This window comes from Mus caroli, unplaced genomic scaffold (genome assembly GCF_978045245.1).
Source record: "Mus caroli unplaced genomic scaffold, Mus_caroli_1 scaffold_13, whole genome shotgun sequence".
Lineage (NCBI taxonomy): Eukaryota > Metazoa > Chordata > Mammalia > Rodentia > Muridae > Mus > Mus caroli.
In genome coordinates this window covers 65,337,711-65,359,952 of record NW_028227268.1, presented here as the reverse complement: position 1 = coordinate 65,359,952, position 22,242 = coordinate 65,337,711, and the positions used below count along the sequence as shown (strand labels likewise).

At 48.3% G+C, this 22,242-nt stretch overlaps 1 protein-coding gene and 1 non-coding gene across 3 annotated transcripts in view; both read left to right on the top strand.

Moving 5' to 3' along the window:
• The window catches only part of Galnt10 (polypeptide N-acetylgalactosaminyltransferase 10), a 143,429-nt gene that overhangs the window by 81,882 nt on the left and 39,305 nt on the right, over nt 1-22,242 (top strand). For both annotated transcript variants that reach the window (XM_021177122.3, XM_029484011.2), the window contains one exon: nt 8,605-8,771. In XM_021177122.3, the coding sequence (XP_021032781.1) occupies nt 8,605-8,771 (167 nt within the window). The remainder of the gene's footprint in view (nt 1-8,604; nt 8,772-22,242) is intronic.
• On the top strand, nt 13,157-13,266 carry LOC115032606 (U6 spliceosomal RNA). The gene has a single exon (XR_003838249.2). It is a non-coding gene; the product is annotated as a U6 spliceosomal RNA (small nuclear RNA).

The window sequence follows — 22,242 nt, the reverse complement described above, 5'->3', positions numbered from 1 at the left end:
TATCTGTCCTTCTGCCTCAGCCTCCCGAATAGCAGGGATGACAGGCCTTTGTCATCAGGCCTAGCTCATGTAACTCACTAAGTGCTACCCTGACTTAAGGAGGAAATAGATTTACATGAGGGATATTTTTATATGATTATAAAATAAGTAAATCCTCAACTGAATAGTCCAAACTTAGAAACGGTGTCTGCCTGGTTACTTCCTTTTCCTTTTTTTTTTTTTTTTTTTTAAATTTCATGTGTGTGCATGTGTGTGGATATGTCACAGCATGCCTATAAAGGTCAGAGGACAGCTTACCAGAGTCAGTTTCCTCCTTCCACCTTGTAGGTTCCTGGGATCACTCTCAGGCTCGGTAGCGATCTCCTTACCTGCTGAGCCATCTCTACAGGTTTTCGTCCTTATTTTGTATATATATTTTTTCTTCCACATTAAGAATATTGGTGGTGCACGCCTTTAATCCCAGCACTCGGGAGGCAGAGGCAGGCGGATTTCTGAGTTCGAGGCCAGCCTGGTCTACAAAGTGAGTTCCAGGACAGCCAGAGCTATAAAGAGAAACCCTGTCTCGAAAAACCAAAAAAAAAAAAAAAAAAAGAATATTTTCCTGAAATGTGTCCACGGCTTGGGAGGAGGGGTCTGAGCTCAGGAGACTTCTGGCACCTCAGGTAGCAGCCTGTCCACCCAACTAGCCTCCTGCTTACTAATGTTGAGTATGTCCTAACACCTGCTTTTTCCAGTCACCAAGTGTGGAAGCTGAGTTTCCAGCAGCAAATAGACAGCTACCTTGAAGACCTCCTCTCTCCCCAGAGGGGAGGCTTTTCTGGGAGGCTTTTCTTCCGTATGTCTGTGGGAGCACATGAGTAAATTAGACCTGTGGAGTAGCATGCGTCTTTAGTTCCCTTTAGCTTAAACAACTTCTCAGGCAGGAGCCGGGGTTCCTCTTTTCCTTTCATGCCTTCAAACTGACTTTTGGCAACAGCACCACAAGTGCAGGATAGAGGGGCTGTTTGCTTATGCCAGTCGCTCGCCTCTATTCTCACCAGAAGCTGCCCTGGAGACACACCCACAGAGAACAGGAGCTAGGCACTTTGGCCCCAACTTGCTGGGCTAGCATGTGGGAGGTGGCCAGCTGGCTCTGAGTGGGCCTGCCCTCTGCACCTCCAGCCAAGTGAGCGTGAACACGGGCTGGCTGGTGGGCTGGCCCACTTTCCCTACTTGCTGGGGAACCCAGCCGGGCTGCTTGGCAACCAAACACAGGGACTCTTCAGGACCCACAGCGGGTGACATAAGGGAGTCTTGACTGCAGAAGTGAGTAGGTTCTGCAGGCTCCTCTGGGATCCATGCAGCTGGAGGGTCAGTTTGCCAGTGCAGAGCTAACCACAATGGGGAGGGATGTCAGCAGCCCGCAGCCACGACCTACTCCATCCCGATCATTGAACTTCAGGAAGGGGTAGATGCGAATGGAACCTTTCACCTACCACATCCCCACTCCCATGTCCCCTTCTTGGTTTCTCCTTTTGTGTTAACATGGATAATTTCTGATATATTCTGGATTTCCTCAGAAGACTGTATGGATTAGTGTAATAGGCCAGATTCTCCAGAGACTCTCTACAACTCCAGCAGGTTACAGAGTCCAAATGAAAAGGAAGGTAAAACTTGTAACCTCTGACAGTCATGTTAAATGCACTGATAGAATGAGTTGGTCTGGGGAGAGGACTCGGTTGATAAAGTGCTTGCAGCACAAGTAGGAAGAGCTGAGTCCAGATCCCCAGGACCCACATAAAAGCCAGGTGTGGTGGCACACACCTCAGTTGCTAGCCATAGGGATGGTAGGACAGAGACTGGTGGATTCCCAGAGCACAGAGAGAAAGCTCACACTGCCTGCAGAGGGTCTGAGTCTCACGGGTTCTTCAGTGTGTGTCTTGGCGGGGTGTGAGTGTGAGTGTTTGTGTGTGTGTGTGTGTGTGTGTGTGTGTGTGCAATTCCCCAGCAGAACTAGAGAAACTCCACCAAAGGCTGATAACTGTGCCTCTTCCCACCGCTCAGGCCGGGAAAGCTCGTAATTGAAACTTCACGATGTGGCGGGTGTAGTGCTTAGCTGTGTTTATTTACCTTGGTGGGAATTCTTTAGCTCTCTGGACCAGTCTTGAAAATCATCATAAATTATGAATTGGAACAATAGAAGTGTTTTCAAGTAACTAGACGCAATGCCAAGTTCAAGGGTGGAGATGTACAGACAGACACTCAACTGGGAACACTGATAGCCAGCCAAATATCAGTACAAGTGAAAAGCAGCGGGGCAGCTGACCTGTGTTAATGACAACGGTCACCAGCCAGAACCTCCTGGAGCAGATACAGATGTGGCCTTAGCTGGACACTGCAACTATGTTCTGTTTATAAAGTTAGGTAGAGACATAGACAATATAGAAAGACTCAGACTCTAGAAATAAGAGATTTACTTTGTTTTATGCCTATGAGTGTTTCATTTGCATGTATGTATATACACCCTGTGTATATGCGACTGATATGGTGTCCTCAGAATGCAGAAGAGTATATCAGACCCCTTGGAACTGAAGCTACAGATGGTTAGGAGCTGTCAAGTGGGTTCTGGGAACTGGAGCTGAATCCTCCGTAAGAGCAGCAAGGGCCCTTAACCAGTGAGCCATCTCTCTAGCTCCCAAACTCCAGATCTAACACCAGCTGTATCTGAGATGAAATACGCGTAGACTAATGATGGATTAGCTACTGCAAGGGAAAATGTTAGCCAACTTGAAGGCATATCAAAACAAACTGCCCAAAATAAAACATAAAGGTTTTGAAAAGTGAAATGTCTAGAAAGTCTGGGACAATTACAATCCATCTAAAATGCACATTAATTGGAATCTGTGGCAAAGAAAAGGAAGATAGCAGCTTGAACTTCTCCAAATTGGGAGGCATCTGTAAAGCTACATTCAGGGGACCCAGAAAAGAGGCTGGGAAGATGTCTCAGTGGGTAAAGCACATAAGGACCTGAGTTCAGATTCTAAGAGCTAAAGCAAGACCTGGTGGAATGTGTCTGCAACCTTAGCCACGCCCACAGCAAGATGGAGACGGAGGAGAGGACAAGAGCCTCTGGAAGCTTTGTGGGTCAGTTAGTTAGTTTGGGTCTGATAGCAGCAATAAGACCCCGTCTCAAGCAAGGCAAAATGTAAGGGTGGACACCTAGGGTGCATGTGCAGCATGGCACACATAGGCCCACACGCATGCACACAAAGAATGAATAATTGCCAGCAGCCACAGATGGGAACAAGGGGCCAAGCTAAGAGTCTGTGACAGCAGAGGAGGAGATGGGAGAGTGACTTGTGTTAGCTGGGAGCAGCAGAGGACTCAGGACACGATGAGGGTGGAGGCAGCAGGGACTGCCTGGGAACTGCATGGAGGTGAGTGACAGAGCAGCTGAGGGGATGGGATCACAGGGTTCAGAGGTCAGCAAGAGCCCCCACTCACCACCTCCACTGTTTCTTGTGGAGTCCACACCCACTGTCACTGCTACCATACAGAGAAGTTGGTTAGATCTCCTGCAGACTAGTGACAGGCTTAGATGACACCGTACTGGCTAGCAGACTCTATCCTTTTCGTCGTCATGGAGTAAAGTAAGCTTGGTGGATACCTTTAAAACAGAGTGCCCAGAAGCACCCAGGATGCAGAATTCTGGCTGCCGGCAGGGATGTGGGCATTGTTACATGACAGTTGATTATAGAGGCAGCTATGGGCAGAGAGAGCCCTTGTGGGTGGGGATGTCTGTGCCCTGGGAAAGGAAGTCCGGATTTCTCTGTAGCACTTCCACTTTCTCAGGCGGTACATCAGCTCGCCTCTAAAGTCAAACAATTTCCTTCTGAACCGTGGGGTGGTTATTAAGATAGCAGTTATTGATCCATTGGACCCAATATCAAGATTTAAAGGTTTATGAGCCTTGAAGTACAATGGCAGCCAATAAAATTTCTCCAATTGACTTTTTTCCCCCTTCTCAGTTTTTAAAGCCATATTTCAGTAGGCTCAGGCTTTAGGTTGAAAATTGTGGAGACTGATAGCTTACAAGCAAAAATGGCTTCCTGTCTGCTAAAGCTCAAACAGGCATGTATCACCCACAACACATGCTGCCTAAAAACCACCCACAGCCACACCAGCCGATGGGCGGTCTGTATGTCTGAGTTTGGATTTTTCATTGTTGTTTTATTGTTCTTACAAACAGAGACATTTTCTGAATCTTCTAGAAATAGATGCTGCATTCATCTTTAATAAAAGCTTCTATTTGTCATGTGTTTTTATTTGTTTGTTGGTGTACTGGGGTCTGGGTGGGGCACTTCTCGGTTACAGTGTGGTTCCAGCCCCTTAGGCATGGTTTTATGGAGGTCTCCCACTGCATCACCTGGATTGAATCTTAGGGGTGCTCTTGGCTAAAGTCAACACAGCTAGAAAAGGGCAGATCAAAGCACGTGACTCTCTACCACCACATTCTCATGTAGATAGAAACCCACATCGCACAGAGAGGAGGAAGGGATCATAGGCGTTTACTTGTTAATGGCTGAAGGTCCTTGAACTAGCACTTCGAGTAGGTTTTTCTGGAAAAGTCCATCAAACATGGCCAACACCTGCTGCACTTGCATTTCATACTCCATGTTGGAGATGATACACACCTACCCAGGAACAGGCAGTTGGAATCCAACTGGACTAGTTAAATATGAATCAAATTTTTAGTGATGTTGGTCTTGAAAGAATTTAAAGGAAAAGAGAACAACAAAGGAAAAGTGAAGGCATCTAGAACCACCCAAAAGAGGTTTTCTATTGAGTCTCTGTCTTCATCAGGTTGGTCTGTGGGCAGGCCTTGATTGATAATTGATGTAGGAGGGTCCAGCCCACTGTGAGCATCACCATTCCCTAGGCAAGTGGTCCAAAGCTATATAAGAAAGCTAGCTAAGCATGAGCCTGTGAGCTAGTCAGCAAGCAACATTCCTCCCAAGATTTGTACATAAATTTCCTGCTTATACATCCCTCAGTGATAGACTGTGACCCAGAAGTGTTAACTAAAATAAAACCCTGTCCTTTCCTATGTGTCTTTGATTGTGCTGTTTATCATGGCAATGGAATGAAAGAGCATCACCTTTCTCCTCATGAGGATGGTATTGGGGAAGCTTGGTAACAAGCTAAGCAGCTTAGTTTAGGAACAGAACAGAGTGCCCTCCTTGTGGCAAGTTCTCGTCTCAACATTTGGCTTGGGATGGAAGTTGGGGGGACTAACAGTTCTCCATCCCTACACACTCCGATCCCAGCTCTGCCCAAGCAGTGCACAAAAACCATTTGGTCTTTGCTCGTAGTATATATAGACATGTTTGAGTTTAGTGTTTGTCTTGATTGGACAACAATGTGGATGTGTTTTGTTCTACAAGTAGCTTCTTTTATGTATTATGTTCATGTTTGTCAGTGACCTTCCATAACCGTGTGATATTCCTCAGGAATAATCCTCTCCATTGTAGAAAGTGAGCCCTACTGGTACTTTCCAGTCCTTTGCTTCTGGAGACACCATGGAAGAACATTCTGGAACCTGTAACTCTTTCCAGCTTGCTTGTCTTCTCTCCTTTCATGAAACAAGTGTCCTGGGGTAAAGTCTATTTCTAGCAGCTGTCAGCTATCACCTACCCCTCTGCCGTGATGTCCCTTAAGAATCACAGTCATTAGCAGAGGCTGGAGGAACATCATGAGTTTTAAGCCAGCTTTTGGCTAGCTAGCAGCACCCTGTCTCAAAAAAGAAAAGAAAAAGAAACAATTGTTTATGACCAGAACAAAGAAGTCTGGAGAAGGTAGAACCGTACAGGCATATATATATATATATATCATATTCCAAGGTCTGGTTGAGATTGCCTGCATCTGAACTTGGGAGCAAGAAAGTCAGAAATGTAAATCTACATAGTGATGCCTCATAGGGCTGAGGCCCATGACGAAGTGGTAATAAACCTTGCTCCTCTGGCTGTCTTGAGCAGGTGTGTGTGGCTGGCTCTCAGCAAAGCATCTGTGAATGGAGACAGGCTTCATAAAGAACTCAGCTTTGTCTCTTTTCTCCCACACATCTTCCCGCTCCCGACTGGAGCCAGCTGTGAGCTGCTGTCTGCTGTTTCGGGTTTTGTTTGGTTTTGACACTAGGTTTCTGCATAGCTGGAGCTGGCCTTGGACTCCAGGCAGGCACCCTCCCCCTCTCCCACCCCATCAGAGCACCAGGGCTTTCAGGGCTGGGAGGACAGGTGCACACTACCACATTCCGCTCCAACCAGGCACATCAGAGAGAAAGCTGTCTCACCCCCAGGCAGAGGGAAGGGCTGGGGGTGCCCACATCGGAAAGGGACTGAACACTGGTCTGTGGCCACACAGGGCAGGCTGAGTGCTAGGCACACAATCCCCTCAGTTCTCACCACTCCTGACAGTGAGCGTCACGTGACCAGTTGTTTTAAGTCCCCGATATGGTGGACTGTGCCCTGGAATTGTGACTAGAATAAGCCCCCTTCCCTCCTAAGCTTCTTTTTGTCAAGGTATCTTATCATTGCAACAGAAATGAAACTCAGACAGGGCCACACAAGAGCAAGCGGCCAGATTTGTTCCTCGGCCATAGTCTTGTGGGACCTTGAGGTTGGGGACGTGGGGATTTGAGAATCACCTCTTAGGAGACGGCATTATGTTGGGATGTGCCACCAGCAACACAGTACGTATGGGTGGGGGTCATCGTGAGGGCTTGGGGGACCAGTTTATAGCTAAGGAGCCAAGGGAAACACTCTTGCGTGGTGCCCAGACATGCTTTCTCACCATCTCTCTTCCCTCAGGCTCCTTTCTCATTTCTGGGGTACACCCCCCCCCAGTACACAGGTGACAAGCAGGACTGTGCTTCTCTCCTGGCAGGGCTTCAAGCCCAGTGGTGTCCCCTGTGGACTGCCCTGTCAGTGGGACTCTAAGTGGCTGCTTCCCTTCCTCAGTTCTCAGGCCTTCCTTCCCGCAGGGATGACATGCCCACCTGGTCTGCCCGTGTCTGGGGTCACGTCAGAGCTTAGATAGGAACTGATCCACAGGTACCCACCCATCATGCCGCTCCAGCTGCCTGCTCAGACCCATTCTTTTCCTCTCCCACCTCTTCCTCTTTCCTCCTCCTTCCACTCCTCTTTCTCCCCCAACCTGATGGTAATGTCACCACCTCCTTACCTGTGCCTCCCTCCAGCATCCTCAAGTCACCCTCCGCACTGTCCTCGGGGTCCCAGGAAACCATTCTGCAGTGGTGTTGAGAGTTTGAATATTTGCCCTTGATCTTGAGTGGGCATTAGAGTCATCCAGATTTGTTAAAACAAACAAACAAGCAAACAAGCAAACTGCTGGGGACTGCCCTGAGGGGCTCTTAGGCAGGCGGTCTGGGATAGGAAAGAGAGTTAATGTTCTAACAAGCTCTCAGAACTGAGGCTGCTGGTCCATGCAGGATAACTCCTTCAGAACGGCTGTCTTCTCTGCTCCCCCTTGGTTCCCTTCCCCTTCCCTCCTCCCATCCTTCCCTCCTGTAGCAAAACAGACTTCACTGTAAAGCAAATAAATTAGCTTTCCTTCTGCGTAATAACCTTAAGCTAAGCGAACTGACTTAGATAGTGTTCCCCAGAACTGGACTCACCCACTTCTTTAAAAACCTGACATGGGCTGGGAAGATGTCACAGTCGGTGAGAGCACTGGCAATGGAAGTGTGAGGACTTGAGCCGGAATCTCCAGCACCTGTGTAAAAAGATGGGCGTGGCTGCGTGCCTGTAACCTCAGCAGTGGGCAGCTGGAGCCAGATGCCCAACAGACTAAATATAAGAACTCCTTGGTAAATGGCACTGATGGAAACAGAAACTGACATTATATTCGAGCATAAAAGGTCCCCCCAACCCATTCCAAGGGATCATATCAGGACAAGACAGCTACCTTTGCCACTTCTACCCAATATTGCTTTACAATCTCTAGCAAGGCAATCAGGATAGATAGATAGATAGATAGATAGATAGATAGATAGATAGATAGGTAGGTAGGTAGGTAGGTAGGTAGATAGATAGATAGATAGATAGATAGATAGATAGATAGATAGATAGCCAGGAAATCAGACAAGATAGACAGATGGACAGATAGAGGCAGGTAGACAGATAGATGGCTTCTAGGTTGGAAATTTAAGTAAAAATATCTATTTGTAAATGATGGTGTGTGTGTGTCTGTGTGTGTACTTGTGCATGTGTGTGCACACTCCTGCATTCGTGTGTCTGTTCATGCATGTGTGCATGCATGTGTGCATACATGTGTGCTTGCAGGCATACTTGTGAACCTGACTTCATACTAAGACAAGGGTCTTTTGCACAGGCCCTACTCTGCTAGCCGTGTAAGCAGGACACCATGGGACCAAGGAGAATGAGGTCCTCCAGTGGCTGAGGTCTCTCCACCTCTCTCCTACACTAATGTCTGGAAAGGACATGGCACTCCCGTTTAGCCTGAAGCTACATCTGTGTTCCCCCACTACGATGTGAGAGCTGAAGGTGACCCTGAACAGTGTCTTCTCTCTTCTGTGTCTCCCTCCAGCTGTAACAGCAAGCTCTACCTGGAGACGCTCCCCAACACCAGCATCATCATCCCCTTCCACAATGAGGGCTGGTCCTCACTGCTGCGCACGGTTCACAGCGTGCTCAACCGCTCGCCCCCAGAGCTCGTAGCGGAGATTGTGTTGGTCGATGACTTCAGTGATCGAGGTAGGCCTCAGCCACCCTGGCCCTGCTCTCTGAGGTCCATGCTTACAAGGGGGTGCTTCCCAGAAAGCAGGTCTCAAGCAGTGTGGTATATGATTCCCTACTTAAGGCAGCAGCAACTAGGAAGACCTGAGACCTTAACGCATGATCTCATTTCCCTCTCACAACATCCCAGCAACAGATCCTATTTTAACCCCCTGTTGTAGGTTTGGAAATGCCATAAGCCACAGAGAACAGAAAACTAGATGAGCAATTGCCATTTTAAGTCACAGATCCATTCGATCCATTCACTTTCCTGTCTACCTGTCTACAGGACTGGCATTTCTCATATCTGGGGGCTAACCGAGTTTGCTTTCCATTGCTGTGATTAAACACCATGACCCAAAGCAACTTGGGGGGAAAAAGTGTTTACTTTTATGGTCACAGTTCATCACTGAAGAAAGGCAAGCCAGGAGATTAAACCAGAACGGAAGCAGAAGCGACAAAGGGATGCTGCTTACCAGCTTGGTCCCTAACTTCTGCTTAGCTAGCTGTCTTACACAGGCCAGGCCCACTGCCTAGGGATAGCACCGCCCACAGTGGGCCTGATCCTGTTCTATCAAATAACAATGAAGACAGGACCCTACAGACACCCAGACAAGTCTGATCAGTTCTTCAGTTGCGGTTCCTTCCCTCTTTTCAGGTGACTCTGTCTGTATCAAGTTGGTAGTAAAAACTAACCAGACTAGGAGTAGTCGTAAAAACAAACAAAGCCAGGCAGTTACTCATTCATTGCCTTTTCCCTTTCCTCCTCGTCGCAAAATGGCTGCTGAGCCCTGTGGACGTTCTGGGTAAAAGGCATCACGTCCTCCTGTCAAGCAAGCTTCATCTTCTTTTTTCTAGAAGTTTCCCCAGACCCTTGTGGCCAGAGGTTCAGGGTCCTGGTCCTTCTATCAGTGTGGGAAGCTATGAGGCTTTGTGTCTGTTATAGAGGCAGGAGGACAGAGGCAGGAGGACAGAGGCATGAAATATGGATGACAAGCCAGCCTGCCTGTGGCATTTACCACAACAGTACAAGGCTGTGTCTATGTGCCTCCACCCATGTGACCGTGTCCATATGCAGAATCTCTTGACTGTGCATCTCATTGGGAGGTTGAAGAAGCACACAGGTGCAGCCAGAAATGAAATCCAAGACAGTCTGCCTTACAGTTCAGAGCCTTTCACTTCTCGGGCATCCAGTAAAGTCTGTGAGCCCGCTGCAGCACTGGGAAGCCTTCCTTGTCTCGTAGTCTGGCTTTTAGCTATGAGCTTGGAAGTAGCTAGCCTCTGGTGTCACCCCTGACTCCCACTTGCTCTGTGACCATAGCCCAGGTACCTGTTCCCCCTCTGTGATTCAGCTCCCTCGTGTGTAAAAAGGAATAGTTAAGACCAACGTCCAATGCCAGGCGAGGTGCACTCCCAGCACTCAGGAGGCAGAGGCAGGTGGATTTCTGAGTTCAAGGCCAGCCTGGTCTAAAAAGTGAGTTCCAGGACAGTCAGGGCTTCACAGAGAAACCCTGTCTCGAAACAAACAAACAAACAAACAAAAAAGATCAACTTCCATTTAGGAACCCTGACTGTTAAATGAATTACTAGATCTATATAGACAGTAAGGCACTTGGGGCAGTGCCTTACTCAGGGAGAGCAAAGAAAAGCCTGTTGCTGCTGGCAGTAATTTATGACTGGTTTACAATGGACTAGCCTTAGTCCTCCCTCTCCTGCCCTCCTCTTCACAACCTCCTATCCCAACCTCCTCCGAGCTTGGTTTTACCACCCTCAGGCCAGAGAAGCCCTAGACAAGACAAAGGCATTTGTGGCCCGAGGGAGCAAGTGACCCTCCACCTGGACAAACAGTCTTCTCAACGTTGCTGACACACTTATTCCAAGGCTTCATGCATTCTTAGAGTCCCCAGCTTGTCCACCTGTAAGAGCAGAGTCAATGGACCCTGGGCCTGCCAGGGCTGCTCCTCTTACAGTGGCTCCTCCCCAGCTCTGCTCAATGACTACACTGTTGGAGCATCCTGGGAGATCACACCGCTGGGCTTCCTGTGACCTGTTTACTCATGCCTCCGTTGTACCGCTTCCCTACTTTTGAACAGTATCTTTCCGAGGAGCTCAGCGGGGAGTGTGTAAGTGGATATACAGTGCCACTGTTTCGTCTCTGGATTAACTGTGAGCTGCCTGGCGTGTTGACATGCTGAGGTGACAGTCACGGGGTGTCTTCTGCACAGTAAGACTTCCATCTCACAGATGGGGAAACAGAGGCTGAACAGAGGCTGTAGGGTAGCACACCCCCTCACACGTTCTAAGAGTAGTCAGATGACATTTAACATGGAACTGGGTCTCGCCTGAGATTGGTTCTATAATTCTAAGAACCCCAGATCTACGGTTGCTTGGTGTCACTGTGATGCGTGCAGGCTTGCGGGTCCTCCTATCGATTCCTCTTATCACTGTGACAACACACACTGGTTTGCAAGCCCTCCTGTCCATCCCTTGTGTCACTGTGACCAAACGCACTGACTTGCAGGCTCTCTTCTCCTTTAGCCGATGTCCTGAGCACTTTCCCTCATATTCAACATAGAGAACTGTTGCTTTTCAAGCACTTCCGGAATAGCAATTAGCTTGTAATGAAAGAAATCTATAAACCTTCAGGGAATGTCTGGCAAAAACACAGGATGTAAGAATCGATGTATTTATGGGACGTTTTGTGCATCTTTAAGAAAGCAAAAGCTAGGGTTTTTGAATCCAGCACTGTATAATAACGATGTCCTGGGAAAGAAAAGAAAAAATTGGGTGAGTCTCTCCAGATTGCATCTGAAGCACCAAGAGCTCCGGTGTGTGGGAAAGGATTGTTTCTGTAGTGGAAAATAGCTGCATTTTCAGAAAGTGACACTTCCACTGAGGCGGTGAGCCGTCTGCATTTTAAAAACTGTGCACAGCAGGCACACTCAACTGTGCATTTTCTCTTGGTTTTCCTGTGCCGACTTAAGCCTTCTCCGTGAGCGTGTGTGAAGCCCATGGATAGTCTCAGATATCATTTGTTTTAGTTCATTTATGTTGCTGAAGTAAGACACCCTGATGAAAAGCTTCTTAAGAGCAAAAGGGTTTATTTGAGTTCGTAATTCTAGGTGGCAGCCCATCACTGCAGAGATGTCACAGTGGCAAGAATTTGAGACAGCTGGTCACATCACATCCATGGTCAAGAGCAGAGGGCCATGAATGCATGTGTGCATGTTTGCTTCCCTGTGCTCAGCGTGATTTGTTTCCCACTCTTAGACAGTAAAGGACCCCTCTGCTTAGGGAATGGTGCCACCCATGGTAGGCTGGGGTCTTCGCCAATCAAGTAACTTGAGTAGGACATTCCCCCCACAGACATGTCCACAGGCTAACCCAATCTAGGCAGTCCCTCATTGAAGATCTCTTCTCAGGGGATTCTCTGTTGTATCTTGCTAGCAATTTAAATGTTTTTTTTTAAATTATATTTTATTTTTGCATGTATGTTCATGGGTATGAGTTTGGGCACAGAACAATTTGTGGGGGTTACTTCTCTTCTTCTGCCGCATAGGTCCCAGGGACCAAACTCAGATTGTCAGATTTTTGTTGCCAGCATGCCAAGCCATGCCACCATCTCGAAAGCTAACTAACCTTCACGTCGTCTCTCCAGAACCATCCACCTGGCGTGTTGGTGTTTGTGTTTGTTTGCTTTTGGTACTAAGTGTCCTGCCGCTCAGCTCGATTGGCTATCCAGTGAGCCACAGTCTTCACCTGTCTCAGCTTCCCCAGCTCTGCGATTAAAAGCATGAGCCACCATGCCCAGCTTCCCTCATAGGCTGGGGATCAAATGTAGGTCCTTGTGCTTATATGGCAGTCTCTTACTTGACTGAATCACCTCCCGGGACTCTGAAAGCAAACTTGAAACTGTTTCAGTGTTTCACTAAAAGAGTAATTAATGAGTGGGGAATGAAGCCCAGTGGAGAAGGACTTTGAGTTCCTTGCTCAGGGTCCCCAGAGAGAGGACATGGAATGGCCCTGCTCTCAGTTCATGTTCATGTGACTGCTGGGCCACTCTGACAGCTGCGTCCTGTCCAAGGGTCACTCATTTGAGCTGACCAAGTGGGGAGTACATAAAAGAAAGTGAGCGTTAAACCAAGAGGGTGCTGACAATAGGCCAGGCCCTGTCGTGATTGGATGGTTTGGATGACCAGGCCCTGTTGTGATTGGATGGTTTGGATGACCAGGCCCTGTCGTGATTGGATGGTTTGGATGACCAAGCCCTGTCATGATTGGATGGTTTAGATGAGAACTGTCCCCACAGGCTCACAAGTTTAAACACTTGGTCCCCAGTTGGTGGTGCCATCCCGGGAGGTTGTGGAACCTTTAAGAAGTAGAGCCATAGACTACAATCGGAACAATACAGAGAAGATTAGCATGGCCCCTGTGCAAGGATGACATGCAAATTCGAAAAGCGTTCTTTAACAAATGGGTCAGCTATCTCTGCGAACACCTTAACTGACATGGGAAGTGCAGATAGAACAGGAAATGGAGAGATCTATTGGTCACCGTGGAGAAGGAAAGAGCGTTGTGTTCTCTCTGTAATAAAACTGGGGCTTCTTTGGGGAAAGAAGAAGGAGAAGAAGGAAGAAGGAAGAAGTAGTAATAGAACAACCTTGCTGGAAGAGATGGGTCAGTGCTAGCCCCTGGGGTTTTACAGCATGTTGCCTACTTTCTGTCTACTCTCTACTTCTGTGTGCCTGCAGATGCGATGAGTTCTAGCCACATGCTCCCAACGCTTTGGCCTCCACAGTGCCACCCCAGCCATAATGGACAGTAGCCCCTCAATTTGTGTGTGAGCTACAGTAAAACTTTCTCCCTTTAAGTCAGTTGTTCTCAGTCTGTAGTTTGTGACCCCTTTGTGGGTCAAATGACCCTTTCACAAGGGTTGCCTAAGACCTTCAGAAAACACAGATATTTACATTAAGATTCATAACAATAGCAAAATTGCAGTTATGAAGTAGCAATGAAAATAATTTTATGGTTAGGGGGGGTCCCCAAAACACAAGGAACTTAGTTAAAGAGCCACTGTCCTGAGTTGCTCCATGTCAGATATTTAGTCACAGCAAAGAAAAGTAACTAAAACAAGTGATTTAAACACACTGTAGCTAACTGACCTCACTGACTGAAAGCCTCTTCTAGCTACCGTTTGCTAAAAGGGAAAATGCATATATTTAGCATAACCCCAAAGTGTAGGAAATCGACACCCCTACCCTGTCCCTGCATGTCACCTCCTAGATAAAACAGCAAAAACTCTTAAGTAAAATTCAAAATATTCAATCATAACATTTAATCCTTACCCATTTCTCTAAAAGATATGCTCTCCTATTTTTATTTATTATAAGCATTAGTTCAGATCCTTTTAATTATAGTGTTCATAATAAATGAAAGGAGGGCATTGGCCAAAAAAATAGGTGTTATCTACTACCAACACCAACACACTCACACACAAACACAAGTATGCTTTCACATGTATACATACAGATACATGAATCAGCACCAACATACACAGATATATATATACACACCAACACCCAGGCACATGCATGCATATGTATAGATTGCATATGCACACACCCATAGACACACCAGCACACACATGCATTCATATGCACACACATTCAAAAACAGGCATTTGCATGCATATGCACACATACCCCAATACCAACATACACAGACATACACACATCGACACACACTCATGCATGTGGATGCATGTGCACACACACACACACACACACATACTGATACACACCAGTGCCGATTCACACAGACATACACACCAACACACACATGCATAAATATGCATGCACATACACATACAGAGACATACACCAGTACCAACACGTAGAGATATGCACACTAACACACACACATATGCACACAAACACAGGTGAACTCACCTGGCAGCCTCCAGATGTAGCCATGGCTTACAGAGACCACAAGAATCCTTCCTGCGTTTTTGATGCTACAGGCATGTCTTCTCAGGCTCCTGTCGCTCCAGAGCCAGTGGGGGTTTGATTTGAACCCAGAAGCATCTTTGAAGCTGTTACCATCTGCCTTAAGATGTTCCTGGTTTTCATAGCTGCAGCTAGGCACAGCTCAGTGCTGAAGACCAGGTTGGCCAGATCCACACATTTACGTGTCTTTATTCTGAGATTTTTCTGATAGAAGAAAACAGTATCTATCCAGTACTCTCTAGCCTCGGAAGCTTAATTTCTTGTCTGTCTTTTCCTCTTGCTTTCCTACCTCAAATTAACAACTTTTATGGACCATGCAATTTTTACATCGTTCCAGAAAACAAAGGGTCAGGCATATGTTGAGGCCTCTGATGTCAACATTGGCACCTATAAAGTATTAACAGGTGTCTTCTGCTTTAGCCTTGGAAAGTGCCTTCCAGAACATTCTTTGATCCCACTATGATTTTTAGAAATTAATGATATTCATTTGCTTCATTTTTTAGGGATACACACATTATGTGCCAGTGCGCAGGAACTCCAGAATAACCACTAACTTCATGCTGTCTGCCACTGGCACTCCTCGTCTGAGCCTACTGCTCACAAGGGGATTTCCTGGGTTTTGTGAACAGCGGCAGGGAGGGAACACAGCAGGAGAGTAGGAAGCTCTGCTCTCTGCCAAGCCTGCTCAGATAGATTTGTCCCTACATGCTATCAGAATGTATGCTAGAATGTTCTCCATCTGAACTGCTCGCTAGCCTCTCTTCATGAATTCCAGCTAACGGTTATTCTCCTAAGCCTCACAGCAACCAGCCCTGACCTTTCCCAGACAACAGACTGCATCTGGTCTGGGGCAGCCCTGTGACCCAGAAGTGAGCGAGGTTGACCTGTGAGCATTCCTTCCTGAGAAGAGGCCGTTGCAAGCTGCCCCTTGTAGTGGACACTATCTCCCATCCTATTCCACCTTAGGCATTGGGAACAGGAAAGTGAAAGGTAGGGTATGGTAGCTCAGCGGTAGAGCACCTACCTGGCACATACTAGGCCCTGGGTTCTATTTCCATCTTCTCTCTCTCTCTCTCTCTCTCTCTCTCTCTCTCTCTCTCTCTCTCACACACACACACACACACACACACACACACACACACACACACAACACCCCAAAAGCGGGGAGGGGAATAAAACAGAAGCACATTCAGGTAGGTAAACCTGTCTCCCTCACACCCTTCGTTGCGTGCCAGCCAGCCTGTCGTGAATCCAGTGTGCTTTAGGCCAGCTTCCGCCATCATGTCCCTGTCCCCAGAGCACCTACCTTCTCTTCTTGTACAAGCCTATGGGAGTGGATTTGCCATCACTTCCGCTTTCCCTGTCACGGCTGAGTGAGACCTAAGTGAATTGCTGCTCCAGGCCAGCATTCAGTGAACGGCCATGGTCAGTCTGTCACTGTCTCAACCAGGCTGTGTTATTACTGTTAATTGGGGCCATGCTGCCCAGAATCCCCCTGGGGAGGGGCTGAGAGAAGGGCTCAGCGTAGAAAGCCCCTGCCTAGAATCCCCCGATGAGGGGCTGGGGCAGTGGCTCAGTGATAGAAGGCCTTACCTCAGCATGTACCAAGTCCTTGGTTCCAGTCTGAAACATTATAAAGTATGGCTCTCAGACTTACGGGGAACCCTGGCTTGCAGGCATGCCAAGGCCACTGAGGGCACCTTGTAGCATATCTGAAGGGTGTGGTCCTGGAAAGAGTGCCACCACATATGAAAAAGCACACATCCCTTGGTGGGGTTGGGGGAGGTGGGTGTCAGCCTACAGGTTCATCAGACCTTGTTTTTCCAGGAAGCCTTGTTGTAAATCATTGCTCTCCTACATCAGGCCAGGATTTATGGTCCCACATATCATTTCAACCACTGTTCATTAATCCTGAGACCTCACTTAAATTATTAAACCATCCTGTTCCGGTTGTGAGGGTTCTTATTATATCCTCAAGAGGCTGTCATTACCCAGATTGTCAGCTACACTCAACAGACACTAGTCTGCCCCATACCCAGTGTCGTGTCTGTTGTCCCTATCCCTCCCTGCCCCCCCCCCCACGCCATCTATCCCTGCTCCCCCACACACCCCAAGACTCACCTGTGTTATAGGACAAGACCTAAGCCAAAGAGTCAGGAGGCAGAGAGCAGAACTTCTCAAAGTTTGGTGTCCATGAGATCATCTGGGAAATCTGTGTGTTGTGCAGATTCCCAGGCCACACCCTCTCCACCTGTCTGGGTGGATCCAGGGAACTGGATCACAGCCAGGTTTTCTAGGGATGCTGATATGGGGAACCCTGGGAGCCAGAGCTAAGAAATTCAGCTTTGGATGTCAGGGCTGTTCAGACTTCTTGAGGAATAGCTGATGGGAAAAACAAAACTGGGCACTTGGAGCTTTCTTAGTCACTGTTCTGTTGCTGTGAAGAGACACTGTGACCACGGCAGCCCTTGTAAAGGCAAGCATTTAATTTGGGGCTTGCTTACAGTTTCAGAGGTTTATTGTCATGGCAGGGAGCATGGCGGCACACAAGGTGCTGGAGCAGCAGCTGAGAGTTACATCCCTGTCCTCAGGCCAAGGGACAGATGCTGGCCTGGTATGGGTTTTTGAAACCTCAAACCTTGGTGACACACTTCCAACAAGACCACTCCTCCTAGTCCTTCTCAAATAGTCCCACTTCCTAACAACCAAGCATTCAATCTATGAGCCTATGAGTTATTCTTTTCTCTTATACTTTTTTTATTCACTTTACATCCCAACCACAGCCCTCTCTTTCCTCTCCTCTCAGCCCCTCCCTTACAAATTCCCCTATTACCTCCTCCCCTTCTCCTCAGAGAAGGGAAGTCTTCCCTGGGTATCACCCCACCCTGGGACATCTAGTCCCAACAAAACTAGGCACATCCTCTCCCACTGAGGGCCAACCAGGCAGTTCACGTAGGGGAAAGGGAATCCAATGGCAGTTAACAGAGTCAGAGACAGCCTCCACTCCAGTTGTTTAGAGAACCCACGTGAAGACCAAGCTGCACATCTGCCACAAATGTGTAGGGGGACTTGGTCCAGCCTGTGCATGCATTTTGGTTGGAGTCATTCTTACTTAGACCACTGCAGAACATTTTTCCCCCCAGGCTGACCTCAGACTTGCTGTGTAGCTAAAGATGGTCCTTGATCACCTCATCCTCTGCCTCCACCTCCCAGCTGCTTAGATTATGAGTGTACACCCTCCTCCCCCAACCAGGTCAGGTTTATGCAGAGCTAGGGATAGAACTCAGGGCTTCATGCATGCAGGCAAGTGTTCTACAAGCTGAGGTGCATTTCCGCTCCTCCATTTTCAGTAAATAAGCTGAACCCCAGAGAGAACAGCCTTTGGTCAGAGCCCCACAGTAGAGCCGCAGCCTGGCTCCCTGGCCTGCGGTGGAGGTGAGGTAATAGATGACGGAGCACTTTGGAATCATTCAACACTCAATAAATACTCAGCAATGGTCTTTATTTTCCAGCTGGAGCGTCCCGTGACAGAAATGGCTTGGTACTTTCTCTCTAAATTACCATAATCACCTGTTTGAGGCTTCCACCCAGACCATAACTCTAAACTCACGGGGCATAGAATAAATTGTTCCTGAATGAACAATAAAAAAATTTTATGGGAGAACGTGCTTGGGGCCCTGCCTGGTCCTCAGGCAGACATGCCCTGCCTGTTCTGTTGCCCTGTCCATCTTCCTCGGGGGTAGACTGCATCTTTCCCAACCATGGGCAGCAGGTCTAAAGGGTCTCTGGGTTTTCTTGGTTTTCTTGGGATGTGCATAACTTAATCATGAGCCTCTGCATCTCCAAAATCCCTTACCCACTTGAGCGTGCTTTAGCTTGCCGTCATAACTTTGGAAAGGAGGAAAAAACTCGATTCAGGCATCTAGCTCTTGTGCTCAGTAAACTGTCTTATGTGTTACACACATGCAAAGCCTGTTTTCAAATCTGGAGGAGGTGAGTCTCCCCTCCCCCAGGAAGCTTCCTCTTTGGAGGCCATGTGGCTGCAGTTCCAAGGAGTGAACCCTCTCCTGCTTGCAGGAGTCTGCTCCCAAACTGCACGATTGACCTCACAGAGCCCGCTAGTGACAAGTCCTGCTCCATGTTTAAGGAGCACCAGTTCCTAGCAGTTATAGCCACACTTGACACCAGGCCCCTGGAGAAGTTGGGTACATGGTCAGGTCCCCACAATTCAGGCTGTCACTACAAGACCCTCCATCCTCTCAAGAAGCAAGACTGCAGGGTCTTAACTTGTCCCACTGCCAACATCAACCGCACAGGTGAAATTGACCAAGAAAAAGACAAAACAGACAAACAAAAAAACATACTAAGCCATCCAGCATGGGTGAGACCACTAAATTCTATCACTGACCTGATTGGATAAGAAACACCAAGGTTAATCCCAGCACTTGGGGGGCAGAGGCAGGCGGATTTCTGAGTTCGAGGCCAGCCTGGTCTACAGAGTGAGTTCCAGGGCAGCCAGGACTACACAGAGAAACCCTGTCTCAAAAAAAAAAAAGAACCACCAAGGATCCTGGCCTGGTGGTACGGGCCTTTAATCCCAGCTCTCAGAAGGACGGAAGAGACAGGCAGAGCTCTGTGAGTTTGTGAGTTTGAGGCCAGCCTGGTCTATACATCAGTCAGGGCTGCCAAGAGAACCTCTGTCTCAGAAAGGGGGTGGGGGATAAACACTAGGGTAATAAATGAGGCACACCGCTTCATGTATTTCCAGAAAGGATGAATTGAGAAGGGCGGACATGAGGAGGCCCCACCCTGAAGAGTTGGATTGGTTTTAAAGTGCTTGCCTGGCAAGTGGAAGGCCCTGGATTTAGTCCTCAGCTCCAAGAAAAAGCTTTAGAAAGATCACTTGCTGCTCTTGCAGAGGGGACTGGGTTCTGTTCCCAATGCCCCCATGGTATGGGCTCTGATGTAGCCGTTGGGAGTGTTAGTGGTTGCACAGGTGTCAGCTGGTGCTGGGTGGCACAGATCTGCAGGAATGGATGTGTGGGTTTGGCCAAGTTAAGGAAGGTATGCTCTGCCAAGTGCCTGGACATTTTGATGCCAATGCCAAGGAAATTTGATTCACATTTGGTTTATGAAACTTTTGATCACCTGTGTATTAATTATATCAAGCCTTGGCTGTCGATTGGAAGGAACTTCACACAGTTCCCTCTCTGGACGCAATTCCTTTGTCCTGAGTTCTGTTCTGACGTGTGAAGGATGCACTAGTATCTGTGGTCCCCCCAGCAGGAACCCTCCCCAACACTAACCCCCTCCAGGACAGAAGAGGCCGTGGCTGCAGGGAGAACCAAGGGCTGCATCCTTAGGCACAGATACTTGTTTGTTTGTAGGTTTGTGGGTTTATGCTAGTTGTGATTTCCATCTCCAGGGCAAGGAGAGGCCAAGATGTTCTTGGTTTTTATTGGGGGGGTGGTAGCCAGTGAGACAGGAATTGTAAATAAACACAAATCGGACTAATGCCCCCACCCCCAAAAAAGCTTTCAAATTCTGTCTCACCACACTCAGTCCAATCTGGCCAAGGGTCTCACAGACTCTGAGGCTCAGGGAGAGCTGTCACACTGAGGGTCCCTCTTTCTAAGGAGAATTTGCTGAGATACTCTATCAAGGAGTGAGTAGAGTCTCAGACTGAGCCACTGGGCCAGCTTGTCCTTGCCTTTCCTCTGCTGAGCCCCAGTGCATTCCAGGCTTTGAGTAAGACATTAGGATACCTGAGGTAGAAGACAGGGCCATGTCCCAAGGGGACCTGAGATTCTACAAGAGAAGAATTAGCTATGTGAGCAGGAGTCAGTGGAGCAAATACACAGACAAGACTGACAGTACAAGCCGGAGAGATGGCTCAGTAAAGTGCTTGTTGCACACACATGGGGACCTGACTTTATTCCCTAACATAAAAAGCTGGGTGTGGCAACATATGTCTACAATCTTAGCACTGAGGAGTGGAGCCAGGAGGACCCCAGGGGCTCGTTGGCCAGCCAGCATCTGAGTCTGTGTGCTTCAGGTTCAGTGAGAGAGGTGTGGTGGTTTGAATGAAAATAGCCCCCATAGACCTAGAGGGAGTGACACTATTGGGAGATGTGGCCTTATCAGAGGACGTGTGTGTCACTGGGGCTGGGCTTTTGAGTCTCAGAAGCCCAAGTCAAGCCAAGTGTCACTCTTTCTTCCTGCTGCCTGTGAATCCAGGTGTAGAACTCTCATTTCCCTCTCCAGCACCATGGCTGCCTATGTGCCACCATGCTTCCTGCCATGATGATAATGGACCAACCCTCTGAACTCTAAGCCAGGCCCAGTTAAATATGTTCCTTGGTCAGAGTTGCCATGGTCACGGTTTCATTTCACAGCACTAGAAACCCTAAGACAACCCTGTCGAAAAAAATAAAGTGGAGGGGGGTACTTGGTGTTGACTTCTGGACGTCACGCGTACGTATGCACACAGGAAGCTGGCACACACGCCCTGCATTGCTGGGCGGAGGGGAAGCAACACAGTAACAAGCTGGTAGAACTCGGAGTGGAAGTGGTACATGGACCCGGACATTTCCTGGGCACCTTCTGTCATCATGCTTACCGCACCCCACCCCTGCTCTGGTCCATTCACCAGCTGTTGCTTCTCTTTGTCTTTCTGTCACCTCACTGCCAGATTGCCAACTCACCGTGATACCATAAGTGATTCAGGAGCTGTGCTCACTCCTATTCCTGTATGTGCACCATGGTGTCTCCCCCTGGAGGCTAGGACAGGAATTACACCCATCCCTACCCCTGCAGAGCTGTGGGTCCCAGAGTGGTAGACTGGAGCCACATAGCTAGCCCTCACTCCCATTCCTCATTCGTTCTTAGGACATCTCTCCCCTCCCCCCCCCAGACTGTGGTGGGACTCCCCGCACTGCTCACCCCAGAGCATGCGATTCCTCCACCCCATTACCTACATGGCCTTCAGAGTTCAGGGCTGGTTTTCCTGCGTTCTGCCCGTGTGTGTATGATCCTTCCCACAAGAGCCTGATTAATCACTCGGAGTTGAAGGTTACCAAGAAAAATATGCCAGAGCGTGACAGGCCATTAGTATTTGTGTTGTAGGGAAACCAGTAATCATCGTAATTGGCGCTCGCTTTGGAGCAGAGCGGGGCTGCTCTTGATCGCCGTCTCCTCCTTCCTATACCCTTAGCATCAGGAAAACACCCCTTCTCGGCTCCCACTCACCGTCTCGGCCTCATTTCATCCCGTGAATGCTGGGTCATCTGAAGCGCCAGTCAGAGGTGCATAATGTCACCGCAACAAGCCTGCCTAAGTCCCTGGACATGTCAGACCTGTGGCTTTGGTGGTGTGCCTTCCAAAACACAGGTGATCCCAAGGCCCAGGGGTGAATAACGCCTGCCTTTAGGGATCCTCTGATTTGG